General features: G+C 58.2%; 1 protein-coding gene across 1 annotated transcript in view; it reads left to right on the top strand.

The window, feature by feature from the left end:
* Positions 1 to 16,555, top strand: part of Casz1 (castor zinc finger 1) — a 51,546-nt gene extending 34,991 nt beyond the window's left edge. Inside the window, exons 7-19 of the mRNA XM_032894574.1 lie at positions 106 to 270; positions 1,274 to 1,446; positions 1,671 to 2,518; positions 4,529 to 4,661; positions 4,886 to 4,949; positions 6,096 to 6,250; positions 6,370 to 6,492; positions 7,385 to 7,723; positions 9,149 to 9,347; positions 10,084 to 10,255; positions 11,794 to 11,945; positions 12,073 to 12,214; positions 14,715 to 16,555. Of these exons, the coding sequence (XP_032750465.1) occupies positions 106 to 270; positions 1,274 to 1,446; positions 1,671 to 2,518; positions 4,529 to 4,661; positions 4,886 to 4,949; positions 6,096 to 6,250; positions 6,370 to 6,492; positions 7,385 to 7,723; positions 9,149 to 9,347; positions 10,084 to 10,255; positions 11,794 to 11,945; positions 12,073 to 12,214; positions 14,715 to 15,847 (3,798 nt within the window). The 3' untranslated portion in view covers positions 15,848 to 16,555. The remainder of the gene's footprint in view (positions 1 to 105; positions 271 to 1,273; positions 1,447 to 1,670; positions 2,519 to 4,528; positions 4,662 to 4,885; positions 4,950 to 6,095; positions 6,251 to 6,369; positions 6,493 to 7,384; positions 7,724 to 9,148; positions 9,348 to 10,083; positions 10,256 to 11,793; positions 11,946 to 12,072; positions 12,215 to 14,714) is intronic.

The raw sequence follows: 16,555 nt of genomic DNA, 5'->3' as shown, positions 1-16,555 counted from the left end.
TTTATAGGGTGACCTGAGGGACTTGGGGCCAGCCCTGGTCCAAGCACTCTTGGCACATGGACCCGGGGCACGGGCTTCTGCCAACTTGGTGCTCTTTTCTGGCAGAGGTTCACAAGCAAGCAGGACGTGATCCGACATTACAACATGCACAAGAAGCGAGACAACTCCCTGCAGCACGGCTTCATGCGCTTCAGCCCGCTGGACGATTGCAGCGTCTACTACCACGGCTGCCACCTCAATGGGAAGAGCACCCACTACCACTGCATGCAGGTGCCTGCTGTGCCAGCAGCCGGAGGGTTCTAGAACCTTCCCCCAGCCCTCTACCCCAGGAGGAGAGCTGTCCCAGGAGTCAGGGGCCTGATGGGCCGGGACCCTCCTCTTCTCCTGATCCAGGATAGGGCTGGTTGGCAGGTAGAACCCCAGAAGCTCGGGTGTCGGCAGTGTCTGGTGGCCGGGGTGGGGCCTTCCCTGTTGCCATACTTGGTGTGGGGGGATATTCAGCGAGCTGTTTATATAGACCGACATTTTTCGGGCTTTAACACCAAGAGCAGCAGTTGCAAATGATTCCCGCAGAGGTTTTTGTTTAATTCTTTGTTTTAATGCCACACCGAGTCTGGGCTTTTTCAAGGTGTCAAGCTCAGGAGGGGCAACTTTGGGTTGCAAATAGCAGCCGTACACCTCCCCCGTGTTTGTCAGAGATTGTTATGGCCTCTCTGAAACAGCCTGGTGTGAGGAGAGGGGGGCCCCTGCTCTCTGGGCCTGAGATGGTGCAGACACTGGTACAGCCCAGCCTTCGAGGGCGCTCAGGGCCACTGCTTTTTACTCAATATGGCAACGTTGCCTGCCTGGCCCATCTGTAGTGGGTGGGAGGGCACCATGCCCAGCAGCCATCTGCTAAGGAAGTCCTGGAGCTAAAGGTGACCTCTAGGGTCCAGCCCCTGTCCAATCCTAAGGCTTTAGAGATAGAGTCACCAGCTAGGACCCCCCCAAACCTAGCTTCTCTAGAAGGTGGCTCCCTCAACCGGGCCAACAGTATTTCGGGTCTGAAGACCAATACTCTGCAGACGGATCGCAGTCATTCCCTGGGAAGGGTGGGGGCTCCTGGAGGTTTTCTTTGCTCCATTGCCTGGGCTAATCGGAGGGGTTTGAGGTTCAGAGGTGCCAAGCTTCCCCCAACAGAACCCCACAGCCCTGGCTCCAACCGCAACACTGGGTTCGGTTGGCCTAGGAGGGCCAGCCTTGCATCCCTTAACCGCCGTTCCGGCCTGCGCAGGTGGGATGTAACAAGGTGTACACGAGTACCTCCGACGTCATGACCCATGAGAACTTCCACAAGAAGAACACCCAGCTCATCAATGACGGCTTCCAGCGCTTCCGGGCCACCGAGGACTGCGGCACGGCCGACTGTCAGTTCTACGGACAGAAGACCACACACTTCCACTGCAGGTGAGTGACTGCCCATTGAGGCTCTAAGAGGGACCAGCAGGGAACCTGGCCATGGATCCTCAGGGCCTTTGCCTCTGCTGGGCAGACGTCAGGGCTGCTTAGTGGCCCTGCCTTGGTGTTGGGCCTCAGTCTTGCCCCTGAGGGTCCCTTCCTCCCGGAGCATGGGACAGTCAGAGCGGGGCCTCCCTTGGGTCCCGGGGTCAGTCTCCTCGTGTCCCACACAGGCGCCCCGGCTGCACGTTTACCTTCAAGAACAAGTGCGACATCGAGAAGCACAAAAGCTACCACATCAAGGACGACGCCTACGCCAAGGATGGCTTCAAGAAGTTCTACAAATACGAGGAGTGCAAATACGAGGGCTGCGTGTACAGCAAGGCCACCAACCACTTCCACTGCATCCGCGCCGGCTGCGGCTTCACCTTCACCTCCACCAGCCAGATGACCTCACACAAGCGCAAGCACGAGCGCCGGCACATCCGGTCCTCCGGTGCCCTGGGGCTGCCGGCCTCCCTGCTGGGCACCAAGGACACGGAACATGAGGAGTCCAGCAACGACGACCTTGTGGACTTCTCTGCCCTGAGCAGCAAGAACTCCAGCCTGAGCGCCTCCCCCAACAGCCAGCAGTCTTCCGCATCCCTGGCCGCTGCGGCTGCTGCCACCACTGCCGAGGCTGTCCCCAGTGCTGCCAAGCCTCCCAATAGCAAGATGGCAGGCCTGCTGCCCCAGGGCCTGTCCGGTTCCATTCCCCTGGCCTTGGCCCTCTCTAACTCAGGCCTGCCCACCACCACACCCTATTTCCCTCTCCTTCCTGGCCGTGGGAGCGCCTCACTGCCTGTGGGATCTCCAGGGCTCCTGGGCTCCATGACCTCTGGGGCCACAACCTCGGCGACCCCTGACATGCCAGCTCTGATGGCTTCTGGAGCTGGGGACTCAGCCCCCACAGCTGCCACCTCTCTCTCGGTGCCCCCTGCCTCCATCATGGAGAGGATCTCTGCGAGCAAAGGCCTCATCTCACCCATGATGGCTAGACTGGCTGCGGCCGCCCTCAAGCCCTCTGCCACCTTTGACCCAGGTGAGCAGGCTGGGCCCTGCCCAGTAAGCAAGCAGACTTGGAAACTGGCAACTCCCAGTACTCAGACTGAAGGACACAGGGCAGGCTGGGAAGAGTGTCTGCCCGGCCCACACACCTGCACCCCCCTCCTAGCCGTTCCTTCTCTCTGCTCGGTCTCTGTCTCCATCCTCTTGATTTGCCCTTTGGTGGTGGTGCGGTCCCTCATTTTAGCCATGCGCCCAGGGATTTGCTCCTTCTCTATATGTGGAGCCGGTCAGTAGTTCTGTCTCTGAGCACCTGGGTGGCCTAGTGGCACCAGGTCTCGCTGGCTCTGTCACCAATGAGTCCCTGAGCAGAGTCCTCCAAGGCCACCTCTTCTCTCGGCTCTTGTCTAGCTGACACAGAGAGAAATGCGAGCCCAGAGAATAGTATTTGCATCTGCACCTGTATAGCATGACTCTCAGGCTTTGTCCCTTGTCCCCCTTTCCCTGCCTCCTCTCTCCTTCCCTTTTCTTCGGGAGTTTTCCTTCTCCTCTTTCCTGTTTTCTCTGCCCTTCTTTCTTGGAGGGTAATCAGTGCTCTTTGGATTCCTGGAAAGAGCTCAGCTCACCCCCGGGGACATGGCTCCTTTTGGTCCTTCAGAAACCACCGGTGCTTGGCCCAGAGTGGCTTGCTAGCCGCTCGCTGAGCTGGATGCGGGAGGGCAGAGACAGAAGCCTCACCCTGTGGAGTGGGTGGGACAGGGAGAGAGATCTGCTCCTAGCCACATCCTCTGAAACCTGGCTGCCCAGCCTTCACACTCTGCTCCCATCCAAAACCTTCTCAGAACCAGCCAAGACCAAGGGTCCCTTGAACCCTCATGAGGCTCTGATCCCACCTCTTTGGGATGCCTGTCGGGGAAGGGAGCTGGGCTTTCTCTGTGGAACCTAGGATAGGTGACCACAGGAGCTACTGTAGTGTGGATTCCTGAAGGCTAGAAGTTCTCTCGGTTCATGAGAGAGTTGTGGCCCTGTTTGGAACCCCTGTCTTCCACTCCGAGTGTGGGAGGAACCTTACTGTAAGTGCACTCCTCCAGCCAGGGGCCTGCAGGTAGGGCCGCAGAAGTCTTTGCTACCAGACTGTCAAGTTACTTTTTTTACCCTAGAAAAATCTCTCTCCCTCATCCCCCACAAAAGGAAGGTCAGATAAAGGGGAGGGGAGTTGTTTCCCTTCATTTTAAATAAAATGTCACTTGTGTCTGTGGAGCAGCTCTCTGTAAGCTGTAGTGCCTTGGGGGCAAATTAATATTTCAGTCACTTGGGGATTATGGGGACCAAGGCTCACTGGACGCCATCCTGTCAGCAACTTCCTTTGGCCCTGCCCCGTCAGCCTCCCATGGCCTCTTCCCACCAAGCTCCCCCTCATACCCAGTCAGGCGTCCAGGAAGGGCCTGCAGTCTCTGCCCTGGACAGCTTGACAGACGGATGAGGTCGCATAGGTTGAAACACCCTGATTGGCCCGTCAGCCTTGATAGCCCTGACACAGCAGATGCCCTCCTCAGGCATGCTCAGTGCAGACAGGGCCGTCGCCTCGGCAACAGTGGGCAGGGACTACGGAGGGGCCGCTCCCAGTCCAGATCTGCCACTTTCCCTCAGCATTAACAGAGTCTTTAATAAAAGCTCAAGCGGCAGCCCCACAAATCGACTGTGACAGTTGGTGGAGGAAATGAAGGGTCCCCTGTCCCCGCCCAGGCCCCCTCCCCAGCCACCCGCTCTCCTCCTCCAGGAGGCCCTAAGCCAGGACAACTTTGACATAATTTTGTAATAATTATCACTTGAAGAATTGCCACACCGGGGTACGCGTCGCAAGTGATCTTGTCAGTGGGAAGAACCGCTGACCAGCAGCCAGTCCTCCTGGGGGCCCCCCTGCCTGTTCTGCCCACTGTCCTTCCTTTGGGTGTGAAGGAGTTGGGGGTACTAGACTCTGTCCCTGTGTGAGATCTGAGGAAACCTGAGCCCCTCTGATCCCATCTTCCCTTCCCCTCCCCTGCAGGAAGTGGGCAGCAGTCCACCCCCACCAAGTTCCCCCAGGCCCAGGTGAAGCAGGAGCCTGACAGTGCTGGCACCCCGGGTCCCCACGAGGCCTCCCAGGACCGCAGTCTAGACCTGACTGTGAAGGAGCCCAGGTGAGGCAAGGCCAGAGAAGCTCCTGCAGAAGCTGGCCTAGGCCCCAGAGAGGTGATCTGGGCCTCTTACTCTCAGCCAGCCCTGGGGACCAGGCTGAGCTCACCCTCCTGTCCAGGGTTCACTCTGCCACAGAGCACCTGGGTTTGTCTGACTGGGAGGGAAGGGCCTCTGGGCCTGGCCCCATGGATGTCTGAGTTGAAGCCCCTTGGTTTGTGTGTTCTAGTAATGAATCAAATGGCCACGCAGTCCCGGCAAATTCATCTCTTTTATCCTCGCTTATGAATAAGGTAAGAACCATTCATCACACGCCTCCCATTCCCCCACCCAGAGAAATTAAAGCTGTGCTGGGGGGTTGGGGGGATGTGTTTGTTTTTTAATGTTTTCCCTCTAATAAGATGAGTTTGTACCATTTAAATTTTGAGGCCATTTTTCATCGAATATAATTTCAGAGCCACTGCTTACAAATTAATTTAATGAACTGGCTGAAGAAATATATTTCAGCCCCTGACACCCTTTTTTTCCCTTTGGATAGAGGGCTCCAAAAGCTTCTCCAGAACCCTCTAACTTCTCTGGCCCTCCGTTATTAATGTTATTTATTTATTTTATATAATTTTTTTTGTTTGTTTTAAAGGGGGTAGGGGGAGGGGAGACCAAAGTGGGAGCAAAAGCATCAATTTCCACTTTTCGGCTTGAGTAATGGTCTCGGACGCCTTCCGGAGAGGTCGCTCCAGAACATTTATTTTAAATAATGCAGGGTCTTTGTAAATTATACATCATCTCAAATATATTTTCCCCTTCACATGATAAATTTGACTGCAGCAAGATTAATTTGGTTACTGTTACACAAGTGACTGGGTTGAACAGGGAGCTGGATCTGGGCTGGACCTCGTGCAGTGGGTGGGGTTCCAGCCGCTGATGCTCTTACTGCTGCCCACCCTTTCCTGGTTGCTCTCCTGCTGTCCCTCGCCCTCCTCTGGTCACCGTCCCCTGCTCCCTCACATTCCACATTAGCAGCAACCGTCAACCTGCTCGCTCTTACCCTGTGAAAATACCTTATCCTTCGTGTGGCTTTCATTCTCACGAAGCTCACGGGGGTCCCCCGACACGCCGTTCCCCCTCCTGCGTTTCTTTTGAATACCTTCTGGTAGGAGAATAACCAGGGAGTGGGCAAAGTCTCGGGGAAAGATGGGCTGCCGTGTGCACCCAAGAGCAGAGGCCTTGGCTTGAACGACGGCTCCAGCTGCAGGCTGGTCCTTTTCCCCGAGGCCCTGCCACCAGGGGAGGGCCACGGTCTTTCAGATGGGCCTCCTCTGTAGCCAAGTCCCGAGGGTGCGTGTGTTCTCTGCTCACAGCACTGCAGGGCTCAGGCAGTCAGCAGGACGGGTGTTGTCCGTCCTGAGGTTCCCCAGCTCCAAGCTCACCTCTCCTTGCAGATGTCTCAGGGCAACCCCAGCCTCGGAAACTTGCTGAACATCAAGACAGAAGTGGAGGGGAGCCCCTCGGGGGAGCCCTCGCCTTTCTTGGGCAAGGCTGTGAAGGCACTAGTTCAAGAGAAGCTGTCGGAGCCCTGGAAAGTGTACCTCCGCAGGTGAGGGCTCAGCAGAGGACAGGGGTGGGGGACAACGGAGGGTCTTGCTGCCACCCATCCTGGTGGCCAAGGCCCCACCTCTGACTGAGACTCTCTAACTGCCGAGCTCTTCTGACCAGGTTCGGCACCAAGGACTTCTGCGATGCCCAGTGTGACTTCCTCCACAAGGCCCACTTCCACTGTGTGGTGGAGGAGTGCGGTGCGCTTTTCAGCACCCTGGACGGAGCCATCAAACACGCGAAGTGAGTGAGGGTCTTGGGGGAGGGAGGGGGAGGGGAGGGTGTTCCTTAAATCAGCCCCATCCATGCTATACCCTGGACCTGATGGGGGATTAGGACAGGCCTCTAGCCACCCTCTAAGCAACACCCCAGCGCAGTTGTCACCAGACCACAGACCTGAGTTCTTCATAGGTGCTGCCCCACAAGGAGGGCAGGCTTCCCTCACCCCTACACTCTGAGCCCCGGAGGACCAGCTGCTACCAGCCAGACCTAATGGGGCTACCTGACATAGGACCCCAAAGAGTGTTTAGAAAGACCAGAACCCAGGTGAAAAGACTTGGTTTGGAACCAGGGCAAGGGACCCTGGATGCAGGTCTTTCTAGGTGACCCCTTTTACACTTCCTTTACCTAAGGAATTTCAGTGTCTTTATGATTTCTGTCGAGTTTAAAAATCAGTGCCAACCAGTGCTGCCCGGACCAGCACTCAGAACTTCTCTAGGTCCGTGTCAGGCTTTCTCCCCAGCTGCTGCACCAGAGCCTCCCAAACACTTAGTGTCCTCCTCCCTGTGAATCTCAGAACACCCTCTCGAAGGGAGGGCCTGAGGAGACAGGCTACTCTCCCACACACAGCCTAGGTGTAGGGAGGAGCTCAGGACACAAGCCCTCAGTAGATGGTGGAGTTAGAGTCTAGCCCAGATTCAGATCGACAGTGGGACCAACGGTTGGTTCTCAAGTCCCTCTGCTCAGGTAGGGTCATGGGAGACCTCCAGAGACTTCGCTGGGAATGCGGCAGGAACACGAGGCTTCATTGTAATCGGGTCACATGAAGGGCCAAGCAGGCATAGATGGGGAAGGGCTGACCTGGCGGTGGGTGCTATCGATTGATGTCCTGAGACACCTCTTCTGCCTTCCATAGTTTCCACTTCCGGACGGAGGGAGGAACAGCAAAGGGAACCACAGAGGCTTCCTTCCCAACCTCTGCTGCGGAGACCAAACCTCCCTTGGCACCCTCGTCCCCGCCAGCACCTCCTAGCACCATGGTCCCTGGATCTTCTCTGGAGGGGCCTGCTCCCAGCCCTGTCTCCGTGCCCTCCACCCCCACCCTGCTCGCCTGGAAGCAACTGGCTTCTACCATACCCCAGATGCCTCAGATTCCCTCATCAGTGCCTCACCTGCCCACTTCGCCCCTGGCGACGACGTCTCTAGAGAGCGCCAAGCCTCAGGTCAAACCCGGGTTCCTCCAGTTCCAGGACAAGTGAGTCCCTCCATGAGCTGGCACCTGTCCCTGTGTCTTGGGAGTGGGTGTGGCCAGGGCAGCAAGGAGGCCCTGCTCCTCACCCTGCAGAGTTACACTGGCTGTCTTCAGCCTCAGGGACTTAGCTTTCACTGTACGCTTGTACCGAACAGCCAGTAAGTGGGTGATGTGGGTGCAAGTGGCCTTATCCTCCCTCGGTGATCCGTTGGGATCCTGCAAGGACTTGGCTGGGGTGAGCTAGATATGGGGGTTCCTCGGGAAACTTCCTGGTCCCACAAACAGGCTATGTTCCCTTGGGGCCGCCACCTTGCTGGCCAACTCTGGAGCACACCCAGGCTGAGTCGACAGGGCAGGGAAGGCATGGGTGGGAGCAGGGCCTAGGCCCCTCAAGGTCCACACAGGGGTCAGGGGTGGAAGGAACCTTCTTCACATAATGGTGGTGGTTTCTTGCGGCGAGAACGGTGACTTTGTATCATAAGGTGTGTGGCTTCCTGTTCTCAATAAAAAAGTAATAAATTGGATTATTTATACCACCTGAGTAACAGCTGTCCTCCCTCTCTGAGAACCTGGGGCTGGGCCCATGGCACGGAAGGGTACAGTGCTCTTTTGTCTCCCGTTTCCGGTACTCCCCTCCCTTCCCTGATGTGGTAGCCTCCTTAGCTTCCTGACCCTGGCCAGAGCTCCCACCATGGCTCCATTCTCTGGAGACCACATCTCTCCATAGCCAGGGGGCTCCCAGCCATGGCTGCAGCTCCCTGGCACTCAACCCTCATAGACGATAGTGGGTGCTCCAGCTCTTCCCCACTCATCAGCACCGCCGCCGGCCCCTGTCACTCCCCAGGCCCCTAGGTTCTCTGGGTAGGTGGGCACTGTAGGCCTCAGTTGACCCTGGGACGTCCCAGAAGCTGTGAGCCCCAGCAGGATTTGACACCAGACACATGTTACCACTTGCTCACACCCCACAGTAGTGGCACTTCCCGGTAGGGCTGCCCACCCATCTGCAGTCTGTCAGTCAGCCACATCCATGCAGTGCCATGTCTTGCCAGCCAAGCCTTTGCTGGCACCCGGCCAGGAATGGCAGACCTATCCATTATTTTTATGCCCAAGAAGTTACTGCAGTCATCTTATCTCTAATCCTGAGGTGTGGCTTTGGAAACTACATGTCCCAGCATGCACTGCTCTGAGCACCCTGTCTATGGCAAATTCCCCCATCTACCAGGCAAGAGTTCCCAAAAGGAGACAGGGATGCATGCTGGGATCTGTAGTCTCTAACTGAATGTTCCCGTTGAGCAGGAGGGTGACCCCTCGCGTTCCCTTGATTACACTCCTGGTGACTGAGGAGGGAACCCTAACACAAACCAAGAGTGGACATTAGCGGGAGGGCTTGGGATGCCAATGACCTTCTGGGCTGTGGTTTCCTTCTAGCGATCCATGCCTGGCGACGGATTGCAAGTACGCCAGCAAGTTCCACTTCCACTGTCTCTTCGGGAACTGCAAGTACGTCTGTAAGACCTCGGGCAAGGCCGAGTCCCACTGCTTGGACCACATCAACCCCAGCAACAGCCTGGTGAACGTGCGAGACCAGTTTGCTTACTACTCTCTGCAGTGTCTGTGTCCCAACCAGGTCAGTGAGGCGGGGCGGGGGAGGCCCAAGGCCCAGGGCAAGCGTCTCCTGGCAGAGACTCCACTTTTCACACCATTTTTAAGTTGGCCCGCACCAGACACTGGGAAGGACGCACACTGTCTGTCCCCAGAGCCCCTAGAGGCCCCTGGGCAGGGGTCCAGACTGATGTTCAGTTGGTGAGGGCTGTCATTTCAGGCCTAACTCCCAGTGGTGACTAAATGCTATCTCAGCCACTGTGTGACATCATTCATGCCCATCCTGGAAATAGCTATGCCCCCTTTCCCTAGAGGCCTAGAATTTTAAAATAGGCTCATTGGATAAAGAAATAGAACAGTCCACGCATGGCAGAAAGGACAGATCAGGTTCTCTTTAAAGGCCTAGTCTCCAAGATTGGTAGGCTGCCTGAGTAGTCAGGGGTAAGGTCTAAGTGTGCAGAGAAGACTGTTAGGATAGATTAGTGATGTCTGCCTAAGTTAGGAGTGCTGGGGTAGATTAGTGATGTCTGCCCAGGTCTGGTCATATGGGGACGAACTTGAAAACAGATTAGTGATGTCTGCTCTGGGTGTGACAGTAGCAAAGAGCCACAAGATTACCACAGCGGACTTAGTGCTGCTTCACGCAACTGTGTTTTCTAACTCTGAGCACAGGTTAGAGAACCTTCCATGGCCCAGAGACAAGCAGGAACTCCCAGATGTTCCTGCCCGTCCTGACACATGTACGCCTTGTCTCCCCACAGCACTGTGAGTTCCGGATGCGTGGGCACTACCACTGCCTCCGGACGGGCTGCTACTTTGTCACCAACATCACCACCAAACTTCCATGGCACATAAAGAAGCACGAGAAAGCTGAGCGGCGGGCAGCCAACGGGTTCAAATACTTCACCAAGCGCGAGGAGTGCGGAAGGCTAGGTACTGAGGCCAAGGGTGGGCAGGGACTTCCAGTAGGTCACACCTCAGCTCTGATCCCTGGGGTCCCGGTGGCCTGGGTCACCTTTCCGGGTACTCACTCCTGCCGCTGCCACCCCAGCCCCAGGATCTGTGAAAGATCCCAGGCACCTTATGCCAAGTGTCGTCGGACAGGTTGCAAAGCATTAGAGCCCAGACGTCCCAGAAAGACAGTGAGGGCGGCCCCAAGCCTCATCCCCACCCCAAGACAACACCCTGGGGCCACACCCTGGCATCCCAGGCTCCGCTACTCTTGCTTCCCCTTTCTTTGAAAAGGCAGACAAATAAGATTTGGACGTCCGGGGAGCTAAAGAGCTCCAAGGGTTTTGTCCAAACGGAGCTGTTTGTTCCTTTCAGTTGTTTATTTACTTTTTAAAGCATTTAGCGTATGCTTACAGGGGTACTTAGTGCCAGCACCCTGTTATGGGGACATCGTAGGCAATGCTGAAGTACACGATGAACAGGAGACACAGGCTTTGGGTGCCTCTCTGACGCCTTCCTGCACTGGCCCAAGGCACTGGGGAAGCCTGTAGGGAAGGGCCTCAGGTCCACAGGCAGAGGGCAGAGCCTTGGGATGGGGCAGCTTTCTATAGACCTGCACATGTGGGGCAGGACTCTCCTAGGAATAGACCGGAAGCTGGAAGACAGGGAATGGTGGGTCGGTGGATGTGGTGTCTACTGGCCAGGCCTCTCCCCGTGTCCTGTGGTCATGGTGTCAGGAGCTTGGGGAGTCCATGGAGGCTGCATTCTGGAGCCCTCCGTAGGTGAAGGGTGAGACATTCCAAGTTAACTGCCAGAAGAGAAAGAAAGCAAACCTTCCCTTCAGGTATTGGTTCAGAAAGGACCCAGGGCCGAGGAGGGCCGGTAACCACAGCAACAGGTGTCCACACCTGGTGGCCTCTGCTGTACCAGGCTGGGCTCGCAGCTGTCGGGGGAATCTGGAGTCGAGCTTGTTTACTCAACTTTTGGTGGTTTTGGTAGTAGCTGGGGCCAAACAAAGCTGGGAGGTGACATAAGACACCTGGCCAGCCCAGTGCCATGGCAACGGGCAGGCCCTCGCCTGCCCTTAGCTGCTGCTGTTTGGGTCCTGCCCGCTCTGTTTGTTCTCAGCAAAGCAGGAGCAGGGGGGTGGAGGTGGGGTAGAGGCCAGCTGACCAGCAATCTAAACAAGGCGGCTAGCGAGAGAGAGAGAGAGAGAGAGAGAGAGAGAGAGAGAGAGAGAGAGAGAGAGAGAGAGAGAGAGAGAGAGAGAGAGAGAGAGAGATCCTTTCCTGAAGGCCCTTGCTGTGGACATGTGGCTTCTCGGAGAAGAGTACATAGAACCAGGCCCCTGTACAAGCCAGAGGGGAAGCCAGGGATTAGACAGCCAGGCAGACTCGGGCTTCCTGGAATGAATACCTGGCTACAGGTATTCCCTCCAAATGCCACCTACCTATGAACCAGGCCACCGGTGCGCCCAGCACACGGAGCGAGGCTCACGGCTGCTGTGCTCATACCCACAGGCTGCAAGTACAACCAGGTGAACAGCCACTTCCACTGCATCCGGGAAGGCTGCCAGTTCTCCTTTCTCCTCAAGCACCAGATGACCTCGCATGCCCGGAAGCACATGCGGAGAATGCTGGGGAAGAACTTCGACCGAGTGCCCCCATCCCAGGTGAGAGCCGAGGCCTCGCGGCCAGACGACCGTCCTCACTCGTAGGCGCGCGCGGGGCCACGCTACCCATAATGCCCAAGGAACCCGTGGACTCCTCCTACCTTAGGGCCCCTCTACTTTCTTCCAGGGTCCCCCGAGCCTAATGGATGCCGAGACAGACGAGGGCATGGACTACACGGGCTGCAGCCCCGGCGCGGCATCCTCGGAGTCTTCCACCATGGACCGCAGCTGCTCCAGCACCCCTGTGGGCAACGAAAGCACAGCCGCAGGTGAGCGTCCCAGGCCCGCGTCCCAGGCCCAGCTGAGTCGTTCTTGGGGACACAGGTTGATAGTCAAGTGGCCCCCAAGGAGGCCAAGATGGATGCAGCAGACGAGCGCGTACACTGGGCACTGAGGCCTCTCTGGTCATTCTGCCCGCCTCCTTGATGCCGTCCCTCCAGGTCACTTTGGTTTCCCCCAGAGAGAGACCAGGACTTGTCCCATTAGCCCCCCAAAAAGCAGCATAGCCCCTGTGCCGGTCCTCCTCCCGGCCTCCGTCCCAGCCTCCATCAGAACCCAGACACCCACCCGGTCCCCTCAGAGGCTCCTCCCTGCCCTGTCCTTCTCGAGGCCCTCCCCGGGCCTCCGTGCCCACCCTGACCTCTGCCCACAGAGCACCAGCCTCTCTCCTTCCTCCCCCTCTTCCTTGCCGCACCTCTCTGCTCATCTGTTCACGTTATCTCCATACTGCACTTGCCATTGGGTTTCTCATTTGGGTTTTTTTGTTTTTTGTTTGTTTGTTTGTTCGTTCTTTGTTTTGTTTTTTCTCTGCTTTTCTCCATCCTCTCCAGGCTGCCCGGTTCCTCCTCCTCCTCCTCTTCCTCCTCCTGCTGCGGCTGGTGACGAGGCTGCTCGTGGGGCTGCACCGCCCACCCTGACTCCATCCTTCCCACCGGCTGTGCTCCGGCCATCCCTCCCTCCCCTCCCATGCCTCTTCTCTCCCTCCTGTCTGTCATACTCTCTGCTCAGTACCACTCTCGGAGCCAGCCGGGGCCTGGCCCACCCCATCAGCAGCCTCCCGCCCGTCACTGCCACTCCAACTCCAGTAAAAAGGGACGCCCCCCTAGTTCAGGATGCTGCAGGTAACTCAAACGTGCCCTCTTGCCAGTGTCTCACATCCCTGACTGAGCCTCAGGCTACGATCCAGGACTGGACCCAAGGGCAGGGCTACCCCACACCCCTAATAGCCCGATCACCACTGGCAGGGTCCTGCCAAGTGACCTGTGAGGTCCTTTTCCTCCTTGGCACCGCGAGGGCAGAGCCGGCTGCCATTCTCAGGTCTCTTTGGAGCTGCCCAGGTTTGGAAGGTTCCAAAGCTAGACAGGGAGAAGAAACCTACAGAGCCTCCAGGCGCTCAGCGGCAGAGAGATAGCCCTCACCGTCCCAGCCCCATGTCCAGTGGCCTTATGGCAATGGCGTGTTTGCCCTTTTCCTTGGGTAGACATCCCCCCCAGGTCTCCATCCATCCACTCCTGTTTCACATTATGACTGAGCCTAGGTGCTGTCCAACCCCCAGAGCTGGTGGCCTTGAGCTGGGCAAAATGAATTCAGTGCATGGAAAGCTCCCTTGCTGGTGTGGAAGCCCCACAACTTCAAGCAGCAGCGCTCTGTCCCCCACGATTTCCAGACCCGAGCTGCTCCCTTGGCCCCTGCCTGGATGCCCCTACAGCCCTCGATTTCTCTTCATCTGCCGAGAGTGGGTGAATGGGCTTTTTTTTTTTTTTAAATATTGTATTTATTGCCGAACTTTGAAGGCAGAGTGGTAGGTAGCCAGGCATCCTGGGAAGGCTCAGAGAGGAAGATGTTTCCCTCTACCCTAGGCAGGGCCTGGCCTGGGGTCTTTTGGTCCCTGGGAATGTGTGACCGAATACTAGAGCTGATGCCTCGTTCCCAGTGCCTGTGCAGCTACCTGGAAGCCACTGCCACAGGTGTCTTCAAGTGCTTCCCAGGGAGGCACAGAGAAGACTGTGGCCAGGGTCTTCCTGATCCCTGAGAATCTGGGTAGACCAGGGTGGCTGTCAGACAGTCCTTATCTCCTGGGTTCAGGCCTCAGGAAAGGCTACCAAAAGAGAGGGCGGCAGAGCCTTCTTGGTATTTCCACGGTCCCTCAGCCCAGGCAGAGAACTCCAACACCTAAAGAAACGAGCTTCAAAAAGATGCTTCTGGGGGCAAGGAGTTAGAGCCCCACATGGCCCCAGGGCTCTCGGCATCCCTGCTTCCAGGAGGCAGTTCCCCCTGCGCAGACAAGCAGGCCGCCCGAGACTGGTTGGTTAGCTGGCAGGAAGGGAGCCGGCCTGCCCCTCATTAGAGGCAGGCGTGTGATGGCGTCCTGGCCTGGGTCCAACTTGGGTAATTACACTCCACCGACCTACATTCCCAGCTTCCCCTTCAGCTTCAATTATCGCTGGGATGTGTCCTCACTTCCCACCCAAACTGGCCAGGAAGCAGCCACCACATCCAGGCAGAGCTGCCACCCGGGATGCCTGTGTGGTCATCCCGTATAGACCTAGAAGACAGGGGAAGCCTGGGACTCCCTGCTGTTCCCCAGGGGGCCGTGGGAGAGGCTCCCAGCCAGGGGGGGAAGCCAGGGTGTTGTTTCTAAGCGGTGTCTGCTGGCCACTATGCCAGGATCAGGGGCCCTGTGTGGGTGTGACCCTGGGAATGGTGCCCACGTGGGTACGGCTGCCAAAAGGGCACCCCTTCCACGCTGACCTCTCCGCTACTCCCTAGGGAACACCATCTCCATGCCGACAGCCTCAGGGGCCAAAAAGCGCTTTTGGATCATCGAGGATATGTCTCCGTTTGGCAAGCGAAGGAAGACAGCCTCGTCTCGGAAGATGCTGGACGAGGGCATGATGCTGGAGGGCTTCCGGCGCTTTGACCTCTACGAGGACTGCAAGGATACCGCCTGCCAGTTCTCGCTCAAGGTCACCCACTACCACTGCACGCGGGAGAACTGCGGCTACAAGTTCTGCGGGCGCACGCACATGTACAAGCACGCACAGCACCACGACCGCGTGGACAACCTGGTGCTGGACGACTTCAAGCGCTTCAAGGCCTCGCTCAGCTGCCACTTCGCCGACTGCCCGTTCTCGGGCACCAGCACGCACTTCCACTGCCTGCGCTGCCGCTTCCGCTGCACAGACAGCACCAAGGTCACTGCGCACCGCAAGCACCACGGCAAGCAGGACGTGATCAGCGCCGCTGGCTTCTGCCAGTTCAGCTCGAGCGCCGACTGCGCGGTGCCCGACTGCAAGTACAAGCTCAAGTGCTCGCACTTCCACTGCACCTACCCGGGCTGCCGCCACACCGTGGTGGGCATGTCGCAGATGGACTCGCACAAGCGCAAGCACGAGAAGCAGGAGCGAGGGGAGCCTCCCGCAGCCTCGCCGGGTGCGCCCGTCAGCCTGGACGGCTCGCTCACGCTGGCTGCCGAGCAAGGCTCGCTGCTCTTCCTGCAGACAGCGGCCGCCGGCCTAGGCCTGCTCGGGGACACGGGGGACCCCGGTCCACCTGTCACCGCCCCCGGGACTCGGGACGGCCCTGCTGCGCCCGCCCCGGTTGCCGCCGCCGCCACCACCGCCGCCACCACCACCACCACCACCAGCAGCGCCGCTGGGGAGTCCTCCCAAGAGGACGACGAGGAGGAGCTGGAGATGCCGGAGGAGGAGGCCGAGGACGACGACGAGGATGACGATGAAGAGGACGACGACGACGAGGATGATGATGATGATGACGACGACGAGGACCTGCGCACCGACTCGGAGGAGTCGCTGCCTGAGGCTGCGGGCGAGGCGGGCGCGCGGACCCCGCTGGCGGCCCTGGGTGGCCCCGGCCCCGCGCCCACCGCGGCATCACCCTAGTGGCCGCGCCACCGCAGCCCCCTCTAGAACTGCTCTGTATGTGAACCCCTGTGTACAGACCCCGCTGGGCCGCCCCAGGGAGTGAGGCGCCCTGGCCCCGCCGGTGCTTCCGGACCCCGAGTCCGTCTCAGGGCAGAGGCGGGGACCCCTCTGGTGCTCCGGGCCGCCCGCGCCCTCCCCGCCCGCCCGAGCGGGTGTTCAGGGAATAGCAGGTGCTGTGTCGGGGTGGCAGCGCTGACCTGCGCTCCTCTCGGTACCCACACGTGAGGTCCTTGTTTGCTCAGGGGCTCCCCGTGGGGGTCACCGGGTTGTGGGGGCGGCGGCTCCTGTAGCATCTGGTCCCCCCCCATGCAGCTAAGACCTCCCCCTGACTCGGGGGAGGGCCGGCCGAAGACGGTCAGCATCAGCACGGGTGACACTACAGGGACATGGAGGGAATCTCATGGAATCAGCAGCGAGCCGGCATCCCCGCCCCCAAGCTGTGGTCCGGGTCTGGTGACACTCAGGCCCCAGCCTCCAGCGAATCGAGGCTGTGGCCCGAAGCAGGCACAGCTGGTGGGGGCCTGGAGGCGAGGGTCTCAGCCACTCTGGTGCAAACAGGAAGGATGCGACTGGTTTTGGCTTTAATAATCAAAATGGAAACAAAAACCAAGAAAGTTGTACAGTATTTTTCCTGTAAAGGTTATTATTCTACATAGAACAAAAAAA

Source organism: Rattus rattus, chromosome 1 (assembly GCF_011064425.1).
Source record: "Rattus rattus isolate New Zealand chromosome 1, Rrattus_CSIRO_v1, whole genome shotgun sequence".
NCBI classification, from domain to species: domain Eukaryota; kingdom Metazoa; phylum Chordata; class Mammalia; order Rodentia; family Muridae; genus Rattus; species Rattus rattus.
The sequence above is the reverse complement of the archived record's forward strand: the minus strand, read 5'-3'. Positions and strand labels throughout refer to the sequence as shown.